Source organism: Zootoca vivipara, chromosome 15 (assembly GCF_963506605.1).
Source record: "Zootoca vivipara chromosome 15, rZooViv1.1, whole genome shotgun sequence".
Taxonomy (NCBI): Eukaryota; Metazoa; Chordata; class Lepidosauria; order Squamata; family Lacertidae; genus Zootoca; species Zootoca vivipara.
Window position 1 is genome coordinate 35,734,906 of NC_083290.1, and position 14,654 is coordinate 35,749,559.

Consider the following 14,654-nt stretch of genomic DNA (forward strand, 5'->3'; position numbering starts at 1 on the left):
TTAACATCTTGAGTCTCTTGAACCCAGGAGGGGGGGTGGCAAACACCAGTTGGATTGTCCACTCCCCCACCACGAGACAGACACACACTTTCTCCTACTAGAAATCTCCCAGTCATCTTTTTGGATAATGCAGTAACAAACCTAAAGATGATGAAGTTAACCACCAATCATTGCAAAAGATGGTAAGTCCTCTAAGCTGGTCCTAGGGCTGGATCAAATGACAGCTGAGTCAGGGTAAGATAAAAAACAGTAGGCTGAGTGGGTTTAAGGCAGGCATCCCCAACCTGCGGCCCTCCAGATGTTTTGGCCTACAACTCCCATGATCCCTAGCTAACAGGACCACGGGTCAGGGATGATGGGAATTGTAGTCCAGAACATCTGGAGGGCCGAAGTTTGGGGGTGCCTGGTTTAAGGCATTAAAAGATGCTGCTTCTCTAGAGGTCCTGGAATTCTTACTGACATTAGCAACAGCTCCCCGAAGGAACTAACTAGCATTAGTCACTCGATTTAAACCACACAAGCAATGGTCTTAGGATGTTTTCAGCAGTGTTGACATTTTGCCACTGCTTTATATCATGGGATGCAGTTCATAAGGTATTCAAATACATTTTTTGGGAGTCACAAAAATACATGGATATTATGGTAACACCATATGTTTGCAAAGGTATTTTGTTTTTGTTTTTACTACATTTCTTATTTCCAATCCCGGCAAGTAATCAGAAAAGTGAAAAATCAAAATTTGAAGCCAACTCCTGGGTACTTGCCTGTCATCCTAAAGGTATCATTTGCAAATTAAACGCGTGGGCAGACACACACTCAGCGGCAAAACACAACACTACCAGCACATTACAAGAATGCCTGAATAGCTACCAATAGTAAATAGATGACATCACTGAGCACTAGAGGATAGCTTGCCAGTGCACTGCTGCAAGCTAAATATAATTATATGAAATCCCCTCCCCAAACTAATCCACAGGTGTGTTTTTTTTTGTTGAAATCCTTTCATCTCATTTAGGGAGAAATTCACTGTCCACTCTGTTGTATCTCCATATCTGAAAAGTGGAATGAAACACAACACTTGCCTCACAATAGTAAACTTGCCTCACAATAGTACTATTCCAGAATTATGAGAGTTCACAAGAATAAATGATCAGAAAAATTATGTTCCTTATATGTCAGTGCAAACCAGTACCTGCAACTAATCACCCTAAGTCATCTGAAACCACACTGAGAATGGAAAAAGTTAGATCCAGATCTGGAGAGATGCCAGGAGGACAAGGCCTGCAAGGACCAATGTTTGGCCCTCCATCACACCGAAAATGTGATAACGGGCAAATACCTTCATTTGAGCAGCTTGTGAAATCAAGTGCCACTTGGCTAAGGCCTCAGCAATTGCCTAATTATCACTTCAAAAAAAGAGCTTGGAGCAGCAGATCAGGATTGCTGCAGCACCTGTCATTAGCACCAACTATCGCTCATTAAACCCAAATTTCTTAACTTAGCTGAGCCATGCAATTTTTTTTCTTCTGCAAAATTTTCAGTAGATACCTGCAACACACACACACACACGAAAACCCCCCACCATTTTCTCCTCTGGTGTTCAGGAGTACACAAACAAGAGTTTAGAAGAAATCCCAGACCCAAGGGAGGCTGAACCAAAAATGACTCAGCTCTTTCTTCCTTGCCACCTTCATGTCTGGAACTCCCACAGCACCTTCTTGTTGGCACCCCCATCTCTCTTGTGCTTCAAATCCCTCCTAGTTCTCCCCTTGGTTCTCATCACCTACTGAAACTAAGCCCAAGGACATGGAATTGAAAGAAAGGATGTTCTTCATCTGTTTGGTGTCACATCTTTCTTCCATGTAGCCTTCCATGTATTCAAGTTTAAATTGTAAGCTCCTAAGGGCAGGCAGGAATCTGTCTTTGTTTTTACTCTGTAACACAAACAAGGATCGTGCTGCATTTTTATATATAAGAAACTGCCATGGACTCAGGTTTTATGTGGAAGCCACAAGCCTAGAGCAATTGTTGCAAATATTGGCTAAAAAACCGTCTTGTAGGAAAACCTTGTAACCAAGAAGAAGATCCCACTTCCAATCCCTGGCACCTCCAGACAGGACTGGAAAGATTCCTGTATGAAACCTTTAAAGAGCTGTGTAAGACACTGCTGAGCAAGAGATAGTGCATGGGTGTCAAACGCAAGGCCCGGGGGCCAAATCCGGCCCGCCAGACCTTGTCATGTGGCCCGCCGAGCGCCCCAGCCAGCAGGACCCAGCAGCGGGACCTCTTTCCTTCCTCTCTCCCTCCTGCTCCCTCTTTTCTTTCTTCCTTCCTTCCGTCCTTCCCATCTTTCTTCCTCTCCCTCATTCTTATTCTTTCTTTCCCTCTACTTCCTTCCTTCTTTCTCCCTTTCCGTCTTCTCTCCCTCTTTCTTTTTCTTTACTTCTTTATTCCCTTCCTTATTTCGACTCTTCTTTCTCTCCCCTCTTTCCTTCCTTCCTCTCTCCCTCCCACTCCCTCTTTTCTTCCTTCCTTCCTTCCTTCCTCCCTCCCCCCTCCCCTCCCCTCCCTCTCCCTCTCCTCAGAAACATAGGATGCTGCTTTATACTTCTGGCCCTTAAACCCTGGAACCAGGAGAGCAGCTCCAGTGAGTCAACCTCAGCCAGTCCCTTTGGTGAAGGGTGGTGGCTCACTGGCAGAACATCTGTCCTGCATGCAGAAGGACCCCAGCATCTCCAGGTACTAGCAGCTCTGCAAAGGTCCTGCATGAAACCCTAGCGAGCCTCCACCACCCAGTGCAGTTACCAAATCATTTTTCAATAAATTGTACAATAATTGTACATTTGAATATCTACTTGCCATTATTCTGACTATGTTTCTGCTTTCAGAGCTAGTTATTACTTACATTATTACAAAAAACAGTAATAATTGAATGCAGTGACAATCATTTATGATAATAAAGAGTGGACACATAGTCCTACAGATACAACCGGCCCTTTGAGGGTGACCAAACTGCTGATGCGGCCCCCTATGAATTTGAGTTTGACACCCCTGTGTCTCATTTGGGATAGTGCAGCTTCCTACATAGCAAGGTTTACCTAAGCCCAAGGAGATACTTTTCTGTGTACCGCAAACAAAACATATCCGTTCTGATACTACCCTATTTCTGACCATTTGTGCACTAAGCCAGGAGATTTTATGTTATTGTTTACTGTATTTTGACCCCACCATTTCTCCTAGTAGCTCAGGGTAGCAGACATAGATCCCCACCTGAGGTTCCCCAATGAGCTTCATGGGCTTTAAAGGGAGATGAAAGTAAAGATAGGAACTAACAATAAGGTCAAGTGCAGAATAAGGGCTGAAATAAGAAGCAGAAAGAAAGGACAAAGCAGAAGGAAGCATACGGTCTAAAGTTAGAGCAGCAGCAATCCTGAAGTTAAAACAGATTGAGTGTACTGATGCCCATGCAAGAAAAGCAGTACAGCACATGCAAAATAGTAAGTGGATAGAGTGATCTTCTGGTGCAGCTAATTTGGTAGCTCTGTAGCAGAGCTAAGGAAGCAATGTCTCTGTTCCAGCCTTCAAGAAGAACTCTTGGCATTCCCAAATCAACCCAGAAGCAACTAAAGCTCAGAGACTTTCGAGGGGGGAGCAGACATGCACCGAAAACACACATGCACAGTGAAAATGAGAAGTTGTGCTTACAAGGATACACTTTCCTGGTTCCAGACTCCAGACAGAGTTCTCTGTGTTGATCTTGTGAGTGAGGGTGCCTTCCATGAGCACACGTGGCCCACTTCCCTCTACCACAGCCACGGAAATTGAACTACTACCGATGTTCACAGAAACCTGGGGGGAGGAAAAACGATAGAGAAGAAAATTAGAAAGGTAATTTCACCCTTTGTTGCTCCTTCCAGAGGACCTGAATGGAATTACAATGCGGGACAAACAATGAGGTTTAAAGTGAGTAACTTAAAATATCTCTTATTTGTTATCTTGCCTTTCGTTTTTACTATAAAAAGGGCCCAGGGCCACTTAAAAACACAAAACACAGGTTTTGTTTTAAAAAGAACAATGATGGCATAGTGAGAGACTAGGATTAAGAAGACCCTCTCAGATAAGGAAAGCTATAATCAAGCTGTCATTTCCAGCATTATTCCAAGGTATAGAGGCTTACTAAAGCACAGTGGTACCTTGGTTTACAAACACAATTGGTTCCGGAAGTCTGTACTTAACCTGAAGCGAACTTTCCCATTGAAAGTAATGGAAAGGGAATTAATCTGTTCCAGACGGGTCCGCAGAGTACTCAACCTGAAGCGTATTTAACCTGAGGTATGAGTGTAATTGGTTCTGGGAGTCCGTACTTAACCTGAAGCATACTTAACCTGAAGCGAACTTTCCAATTGAAAGTAATGGAAAGTGGATTAATTCGTTCCTGACAGGTCCGCAGAGTACTTAAACTGAAAATACTCAAACCGAGGCGTACTTAAACCGAGGTATGACTGTACCATAACTCTGATCATTCTAAGGGATCAAGACAAAAAATAATTTCTTAACACTGAATGAACTCTTTAACATATCCTAGTTGAATTCCTTTTGTTAACAAAAAAACCAGAGTGTGATTTATAGGGGAAAGCCTGCAAAGTGTTCTTTCACTGATATAGACACCAGGTCCAGAGGTTCTATGATCAGTACCATGATTGTGTACAATTGTCATGATGCAAATCTGTTGTGGGTCAGGTTGTATGGGGAGGGGTTGCGTAATTTCAACAGTGGCAGGAAGAAGCATGTAGAGCTGCCATCTGGGAAATGAAAGCAAGCAAAGATGGAACATTCAGAGGTGGCGAGGTTTGACTGCAAACAACTCCCTCCATGGGGAGGCCAGCTTCCTATTACACAACAGCAGCGACTGTCATACAGCAAATCTAGCAAGATATGTGGGGCAGGAGACATGCCGCTTGTCAAGGGAGGCAAGGGCAAATACATAAGGAAGGCAATATAGTACTGCTGTATATTCGGTCTTTCTGGTCCTATATTTGGGAACATGGTGATGTGTGGTGAAGAAAGAAACTGACTCTCATATATGGTCTTCATATTGAAAACTAAAAAACCCTGCCCACCCCGCCAAGAATCAAAGCCCTTAAAAGCAGGAGAGTTTGCAATAGATATGCTTGCATGTTTTTGAAGACTTCCTCCAGAGTTTGGATCTCACTTGAAATGTTCATGTGCTATCATTGTGTAGGTAACTTTTAGTGACTCATCTTCTCAGAGTAGGAAGTAAACAGAGATGGAGACTGCTTTAGTAAGCAACTGTGTCGCAACTGCATTTGAAAGATGGAAAGAACTAAAAATAAAAAGGGACACTTTTGAGAGATAATTGTCTAGAGCAGACTATCGAGTCTTAGAAGAGATGAATACCTTGTGCAGCAAGCCAGGAATGGAAAAGTAGGTTACTAATCCAGAACTTATAAGAAATATGTATACTAAAAAGGGTTGTGTGTGCCTGCAAAGGAATGTCAGAAGGAGCTGCTTATCTTGCAACAATTTAGTCTATTTTTAGGAAATGTAGTATTAAAAGAAGCACTAACAAAAAACCAAAACATAAGTCTTAAGGATAATCTTAGAAGAAAGCCCTGGGGAAATGGGAGGAGGAAAAGATGATGAAGGGAAAATGAGTTATAGGGCAGAATTTATCATTATAATGTGCTTTGCTTTTGGGACCTGATTTTCGTTTTATTGGCACTGTCTTGAGCATAGTTCCTTCCAGAAAGACATTGAAGATTGTCACAGTGGCCGGAGTGGGCTACTTCAGAGTAACAACTCTACACAGCTCTGCATTTTATCTTTTTATTGGTGCTGCGTATTTACAGTGCTAAAGGCAGTACTATTTACAGAGACACATCTTATCCGCTTGAATCAGAACCTCTGAATGGCGTTTGGCGCGTTTTTCTCCAACATAACAACTTGGGGAGACCCATCCTCTTCCCCCTACGTTTTCTGCGCAATTCCGGAGTTGGGGGGACAGGTCTGCCCCCCTTGCTTCCCCCTTCCTGTCCCACCTGGGACGCTGGCTCCGCTACCCTGTCTGAGCCTCGGACCCCGCTTCCTGCTTCCCCACTTGAGACGGAACTCTCCCTGCTTTCCCCTGCGCTCGGGGATGGGCTGGAACTCAGGAGGGGAGGGACTTCGCGATATCCCCTGTCCCTCACAAAGATATTTGAGGACTGTTACTTATGCAGAATGGGAACGCGGGTGGCGCTGTGGGTTAAACCACAGAGCTTAGGGCTTGCCGATCAGAAGGTTGGTGGTTCGAATCCCTGTGACGGGGTGAGTTCCCGTTGCTTGGTCCCTGCCTTGGTCCTGCGAACCTAGCAGTTTGAAAGCACAGCAAAGTGCAAGTAGATAAATAGGTACCGCTCCAGCGGGGAGGTAAACGGTGTTTCCGTGCGCTGCTCTGGTTCGCCAGAAGCGGCTTAGTCATGCTGGCCACATGACCTGGAAGCTGTACACTGGCTCCCTCGGCCAATAACGCGATTTGAGCGCCGCAATCCCAGAGTCGGTCACGACTGGACCTAATGATCAGGGGTCCCTTTACCTTTACCTATGCAGAATAAAGAAGCAATGAAGCCCCACTCTGACCACAGGAAGTTCTGTTTAGCAGAACCCCAACTTATGAAACTTTACCTTCCAGTGACCACAGTACTTCTGCTGACCTAGTAAGGACTAGACACTTTTGTATATGCATAGAATATGCGCAACCCCTGCAACTGTATTGGACCAAATAGCACAGCCTTTTCATGACATTGGCTGGTCACAAAAAAAATTGATCACTGGACAGACACCCTGCTCGTGTGCTGTGCATGACACAGTTGTTGCAGGCCAGGTTTTCACAATCAAAATAAAGTTCCTTGCTTCACCAAACAGCAATAGTGGACTTATAAAAGTGTTATAAACAGGACACACTGCTATTATGCTATGATTTATATTTTTTGTGTGCACTACTGAGACTATGTATTGTATACTATGAAGATGAAGAGCCCAGGGCTCCAACAAATTACCGGTAACCTTGACAGTGAAAAGGATAAAAAAGGGTGCAGATTTGACACATGCAGAGCTCAATAGCATTTCTTCAGCTGGGCAATTAATTGCTGAGCAGGCACACAGGGTAAAGGAGAACGCAGTTATAGTCCTTTCTAGCCCCCTCACAAATTAATGCCATTCACAATGCACATCTGGAGGAGGGAAGCAAACACTATTGTGTTTCAAAAAAGCAGAACAAAGACTAAAAACTTGAGATTTTGGTTCAGCTATAGTTATCACTCCAGTTGTAACCCACAAGGAGGACACATTTGAAGAAGTGCTGTAGCTGTATAGGAGGCAGAGCATTTTCAAAATGCAGAATCAGATGTTGAAGCTTCAGTTAAGAGAATGTCACAGGCCTTAGAGAGCTCAGAAATTAAACCCAACACTGACTTGGCTTTCAACCTCAATTCCTTCTCACAGAAATGTACCCACAAACACCTACTAAAAGCATAGAAACAAGTCAACAAAATACTCTCCCCAAAATGAGAAGTGTGTGCGTCTTGTAAGCAAGAGAACTATTTTCTTCTACTTTCAAGCTTTCAGTGAACATCTCAGAAACTGAGATGACAGGATAGGGTTAAAATAACAAAGAAAACCCCATCCCCTGTTGTTTTTGTTCTGTTGCACTTTATATAAGGTAAACATAACATTAAAAATACCAAATCAAAGGGGCAACAATGATTGAAATAAAAGCGTGTTCAATCAATTTAGGTTTGTATATTAATAAAAAGAACAGTGCTAAGCTAGTTCTGTTTTCTGATTACAAAGATTAGCCTTCCTTCAGTGAAACTGGGCTGGCTGTATGGCAGATGGATTTATATTCAGGAACACAAAATAAAATGAGATTGAAAATAACATGAAGTGACTACATCAGTTATCAAACTGTGGCTTTCAGGGACAGTAAGCGTACTCACTGCTCATGCTAGGCTGCTCATTAAAAAAAGGACTGAGGGTGAAAATTAGAACCACAAGCTTTCTATGATTTATTGCTGCCCACTTTTCTCCAAGCTAACTGAACCCTAGCTGTTCCTGCCAACGTCCCTCTGGGCTCTTTAAAGAAAAATCATTCTTCATATAATGCATAAGTAATTTATGGTGTTTTCTGCCACAAAATATGACAGTGGCCAATGGCTTGCATTGCTTTAAATGCAAATTTATAGCCGACAGGCCCTATCAATAGCTATTGGCAAGGAGAGCTTAATAAAGTCTACATATTCAGAGGCAGCCTGACACCAGATGAGGGACAAACAGCAGAGTGTTTAAGCATCCAGCCGGCCATTGTGAGAAAGGGGATCCTGGTGTAAATCAATCTAATCCAGGAGGGCTCCTCCCTATGTTTTTCAGTGAATAATAAGATGTCTTGGTTCACACACAATGCTAAGCCACAGTTTAGTGCTATACGCATGAGTACTGGGTTCATGCACTCCCCCTTCCGTTATCCTCCACCCACTGAACTGCAAGGAGATGGGAAACTTTTGCTTCTGCTTTCAGCTAATTTATTCATTTGGCCCCGAGAACTGTGGTTTGTGTTAAATATGGTTTAGGAAACTAGCCAGGATCATTAACTACAGTGTGATGTATGGTTTTGTTTCCCTAAACCATAGTTAACGCTAATCACAGTTTGTCCAGGTTTGGATATAAATGAGCAACCCTAGGCAGTGAAAAGCAGGAATAAAATTTTCAATTCCCTCCTTGCAGCAACTCCAATGGAGTGGGGAAAGAAGAGAACACAAGCCTGATTGCTCGTGTACATACAACTGAATCATGGTTTAGTGTACCATGTGAACCTGCCCAATGTGTTTGTATTTAATGTCGTGCAAGAACAGGAGGTTGGGAGAGAAGAAAATTGATTGATCCCACGCAAATAATTAAACGGAGGAAAATGTATATAAGCTAGCCATGAGCATGGCAAGTTCACAGCAGGCAGGGAAGTTTGTGCTTTATTGCACCTCCTGCCATGCTTCAACATTTAGGCCGACATTCTGAAATTTTGCTTTGTCGTAAGGATGATAAATAAATTGCATTCTGAGCTACCTCAACTAGCTGCCCAGGTACTGTTAAGTGTGCTATCAACTCTTACCCCTAGGTCTGTACTGTCAATGTCAATTAATGCTCCTGCAACAACAGGGCTATTCTGACATGACAAAGAGCTGTGTAGGTTGAAGCTGATGTACAAAACTAAGTGTGCTCAATTCAGCTGCCCTGAATAAACCGAGGGGAAGAAAAACAAGCCTTTTTTCCAGATGGAAAAACACACGCACACACAAAATATCACTCCTCCCCTCCCTTCTTTTAACAGCTTCTCTGATAGCAGGAAGTGAAAATAAGCCCTCACTCTAACCACTTCAGTCAGTAAGTCCGTCTGTGTACGTCTCTTCAACCTCCCCCTCAGTAATGGGGCTGCAGTAGAGATATGCCTCTCTCAGACTGACAAAATAAATTACATCATTCTTCTGTCCAGGGGAAAAATATTACGTGTGTGTGTGTGTGTGTGTGCCTGTGTGCTGAGGGAGAGAGAGAGAGAGAGAGAGAGAGAGAGAGAGAGAGAGAGAGAGAGAGAGAGAGAATTAAAAGGGTGCAGAATTTCCAGCGTCACCACATGAGAGCCCTTAATGTTACAAGCTACTAAATGAACAGGGAGGAAAGAGGAACCTGTGAAGGAAAGTTAATTTTATTTCCTGCAACCATCAGGCTTAGCATAAACACGTTGGGCTCCTCCACAGCAAGCTGATCATATGAGGTGTACTGATGCTGGCCTGCCTTCCAAGGAGAAAGTTGGATAGCAAAGCATGCTTAGATCAAGGAAAGCCACATGGAGAAAAAAATATATATGCCTGCATTTGCTACATGCTTCAGCAGCAGACATTGTCTCTATCTACACGCAACCTGCAAACAGTCTTTGCTTGCAGAAGCAGCAGATTCTCCAGCAAGCAACAATTAAAAATACTACGCGCTCAACAAGGCATGAGTCCCAGGAAACACAGCAGAAAAGGAATCCTGGAAAGTAACATCCCCCAGAAAAAACCATCTCAACATCAATGAGACTGTTTACACAATGGTTTGTTACAACACTGAGGTGATAATCATGCAAAAGGAACACATGGCTAATCAAGTTGGGCTCTTTCACTGTGGTTTTATAGGGAACTGACAGCCAGCCAGCAAGATGATAATCCTGCAGTCATTTTTCCTTAGATAAAAGGATAAAAGAAGCCACAGGACAGTGACTTTCAATTCACTTTACACATTCAAGGAGGGATGAATCTGAGTGAACAAGCCAGAAACAAAAGGGGAAAAAAACCTTGGGTAGTTGTCCTAAGGCAATTCAAATGTAATATTTATGGGTGCAGACAAAAATTGCAGGTGGTCATGAAGGTGGCCTCCCTGATTCAATTTTAAGACTACTGTGAACTGCAGACTAGGGCTTTCCTTTTCTGTCCAGCAATGTCCACACACTATTGCCAATGCTACCTGGCAGTCTCTCTCTCCTGGGTGTCAGGCAAAGGGAGGTCTCTCCCATCACCTGCTGCCAGATTCTGCTAACTGGTGATGCCAGGGGTTGCCATTTGTTCTACCACTGAGGAATGGACCGTCCTTTGCTTTTGGATCTCTAAATCTGTTTAGGTACAGGTCTATTTTGCATAACTGCAGGGAATTTTTTTGCTGGGGGGGGGAGCAAGAAATGTGCAAAACGTTCTGCTGATAGATCAGAAGCAGACCTCTGAAGTGTTTGGTTAAGTATCGAGAAGAACATGCAGAACAAGGAGCGCCCTGCTAACAGCTGTTTTCTACAGGCCTCTTAGCTACATGCCTGCATTCTGCAGCAGTCAAAAGGCAATTTCGTGTGGCCCTCTGGTGGACAGCTAGAGACAACTACAGCATAAAGTACGTTTGTACTGACCCAGACCAGCATCTCTGTCTCATGCAGGCAAGATATTGGGAGAGATTCTCACCCACAGTGGACCACCCAACAACCCCATTCCTCATTATTATTACCTGCTTGCCTTTCAGAATGTGCTTGGGCACAGGGACTTTGATCTCCAGGTCACTGTAGTCTTGGGACCAGGCGTAATTCTCCCGCACTGCTCCGTTATAACTGTCAGGATTTGCCTGGAACTGCTCCTGTTTCCTGGGAGAAGACAGCAAGAAGCTGGCTATTAAAATGGATGAACGGAAGGAGAATCAAAGACCAAAGAAAAGCAAGCAAACAAAAACAGCCTAAAATTGTGCTAAGGTCTACTCTTATCCACCCAAGGCGAGCTCCAGGAGCCTCAGTAGACAAGTCCACATGCCTTTATATCAACCCTAGGGTGTCCTTCACACTCCAATAGGGCGTGGGTGGTGCTGTGGTCTCTTGGGCTTGCTGATTGCAAGGTCAGCAGTTCGAATCCCCATGATGGGCTGAGCTCCTGTTGCTCTGTCCCAGCTCCTGCCAACCTAGCAGTTTGAAAGCATACCACTGTGAGTAGATAAATCGGTACCACTGCGACGGGAAGGTAAACAGCATTTCCATGCGCTCTGGCACTAGTCGCAGTGTCCCATTGCGCCAGAAGCAGTTTAAATCATGCTGGCCACATGACCTGGAAATGCTGTCTGCAGACAAACGTCAGCTCCATTGGCCTGAAAGCAGAGATGACCGCCACACCTCATAGTTGAATCTGACTGGACTTAACCATCCTGGGTTCCTTTACCTTTTGCCTTTACCTCTAATAGATGACAGGGAAAACAGCATGAAACAACTTTTCCTCACCTGATCCCCCCAGCCCCTCCCCAATATTTACCTTGCATTTTCCATCATGCTAGTCCATAAGGGTGAGAAATCTGCTAGGTTAAACTGAGGAGTGCCAACTATTGTGCCACTAATAACATTTGTATTAAAATGAACCAAGTGGCTTCTCCAGAGACTAGCAAGTCACCCTTTCGTTGCTGCGCAAGAGAAGCCTCCAGTGCCAGAAAGTAAGGCATTGTCACTGTTGTGGGGGGGGCTGTGGGGGGGAGAGAGAGTTTGCACTTCACATCATGGGACTCAATCACACTAAATGTCCCCCTCCCCACTCAATTCTGTCTAGCTTTGGGTAGCCTCCAGACAAAAGAAAACAGTTAAAAATAGACTAAGCAAAAGGACAGCTGCGGTCAGTCATGGTAATGTGGAAAAACAACAAGAGGCAAATGCTTAAAAACAGGGACAGGACAATGGAGGAGAGTGAACTCTGGAAAAAAAAAGGCAGGCAGCACTAACTTTACACAATTTATTACTTTTTTATGACAACTGGATTTACTTTTACTATTTGAGTTTGCTGAACAGGGTGACACATGAGCCATTGCAACAGAAGATCGGAATGGCATGGCCGGCACTCGAGGCTGCCCTTTCCAAGTCACTGGAAAGTAGGTGCACATACTCCTTGGCCTGGTATCACGCAGTTCCAGGATATAGAAGCAATCTCAGTTTTCACAGAACAAGCCTCTGCTCTCGCCCTGCCCCACCTCCCAAAGCGCTCCCACAGGTCAAAACAAAGGTATACCTTTGGAACATCTCCGTAAGACTGAACAGGTTCACACAGTCCATTCTTAAAGCATGGAAGGGGAAAAATAGGCAAACTGCCCCCACAACCCCATCCCCATTAACCCCCACCCCGTTCATCCCCCACTATTCCATACTCTTGTCGACACAAGAAATACAAGACAAACTGGGGGACTATAAATATAAATCAGGGAGCTTGAAACTCAAAGTATTTAAGAAAGAAGAAGCTCACGAACACCAATCAATCCTATAACTTTACAAGAACAAACATTAAAAGTTTGCAGCAGGCTAGGGAAATGTTTGGGCATTGCTTGCCCTTAAAATGACATGACTGAACAGCAGGGTAGTCAAGTTGCAGGAAACATCAAATTCTGGATAGTAGAAACTCAAGCAGATGGTAAAAACCTCCAAAAGAGTCCAAACTGGGTGACTAGGCAACAGAATGGCAGCTGGAAGTACAGCACCCCAATTTTGCCTTTCTACTGACAATGTGTAATTGGCTCTGAATATCCAGGAACGTTCTTTGTCATAGTGGAAAGTTCACTAAAAATGTCAACTCGCCGTGCTGCACCAGTGAAAAGGGCAGAATCAGTGTAAGGAATTGTTAGGAAAGGAGCAGAAATAGCATCATGCACCTTGCAATTGCAGTGCAGGCCTAGCTAGAATACTGTGTACAATTCTGCTTATCCCCATCTCAAAAAAGATATTTCAGCTTGAAAAGGGCAGCTAAAATGATCAGAGTTAAATCATCTTCCCTAAAGATGTTGGGGCCTTGTAGTTTAGGGGAGACGATTAAGTGGTGGGCTGCGGGGAGAAAGGAGGCCTCGCAGATCCTGAATTGCTTAGTCAATTTATATGTTCAGACAATAGCCATGACCAAATTTTCCTTGGCGCTCCATTTGCTTTGGTTACTTGGATCGGATTCCCGCTTTCCATGATAGGGCTAACATAGTTTTCAAATTATTCTTTTTCTAACCAAAGCAGTTAAGAAAACTGTATGATACATTGCAATATATTTATATGCTGCCTATTGACCCCCCAAAAAAGCCCCCAAGGCAGCTCACAAAGAAATGTACAGTACTTGCAAACAATATAAATGATACAGATTCAAAACAAAATCTTAACATTTCAAAAGCCAAATATTAAAAGCCAAATGCGTTCTTGTTCCTTCCAAAAAGACGAAGAGCATCCCCCCAGAAAAATGTTGAGCGAGCAAGAGGGGAAATGTAAGTAGCACTTTCTCTTTATATGGCTCCCAGGCAGGTCAGTGGAGCAAGGCAGGTGGGGAAGCTTGCCCTATGTGGTTCCAGCAGTTTCTCTCTTGTAGCAATAGGCTACAACAGGGGCACCCATCTGATGCCACCATGACATCAGTAAGCCAATAGGGCTTGCTGTAAGAGCCAATCAGTGCTGTCAGGAAAACTTGTTTGGAGCAAGGATCCACTTTCGCCTATCGGGGCTTGCTGTCACCGATGATCAGTGCCGACAGCAAGCCTCACTTGCCAAATAACAACTGGGAGTGCGCTTTAGGACTCCCAATTGTTCCTTCGGCAGCCAAGTCTTTGCCTTCTCCCAAGGAAAGCTAAAAGAAACCCAAGTTTTCCACCCTCAGCGTCCACTTATGGGCCGTAAGACTTACTATTAGAGTGATACATGAATCCGCTTTGATAAAGGCATTCACAAAATGCAAGGATTACCAAAACAGGCCACCAAATTGACCTCTAATCGACAATCCACATGCATCAATCCCTCTAACAGCAGACTTAAGTAGCTTGTGCTAATCACTAGGGATGAAAAATGGGCCCATCCCGTTAAGAAACTGAAGGTGACTGCACAATGGAACCCAGGGCAGAGTGCAGATGCAAGCTTTTACTCTTACTTTGCAACAGTAAAATCCAGTCTGATAGATTCACCCAGCACACTGCTCAGCTCAGAGGAAGTACATCAATATTGCCCTGTCTGGCATCCACGCCAAGGGATAAGGCCCGACTCATGCAGTGCAATTTCAGCTTAGAAAGAAATGGGAGAACTGGGGGACTTGAACGGAAAAGTC

At 44.0% G+C, this 14,654-nt stretch overlaps 1 protein-coding gene across 1 annotated transcript in view; it reads right to left on the minus strand.

Moving 5' to 3' along the window:
* The window catches only part of NUDCD3 (NudC domain containing 3), a 60,613-nt gene that overhangs the window by 19,474 nt on the left and 26,485 nt on the right, over positions 1-14,654 (minus strand). The window contains exons 3-4 of the mRNA XM_035139301.2: positions 11,077-11,209; positions 3,706-3,849 (exon numbers count right to left, since the gene is read on the minus strand). Coding sequence (XP_034995192.1) covers positions 3,706-3,849; positions 11,077-11,209 — 277 coding nt within the window. The remainder of the gene's footprint in view (positions 1-3,705; positions 3,850-11,076; positions 11,210-14,654) is intronic.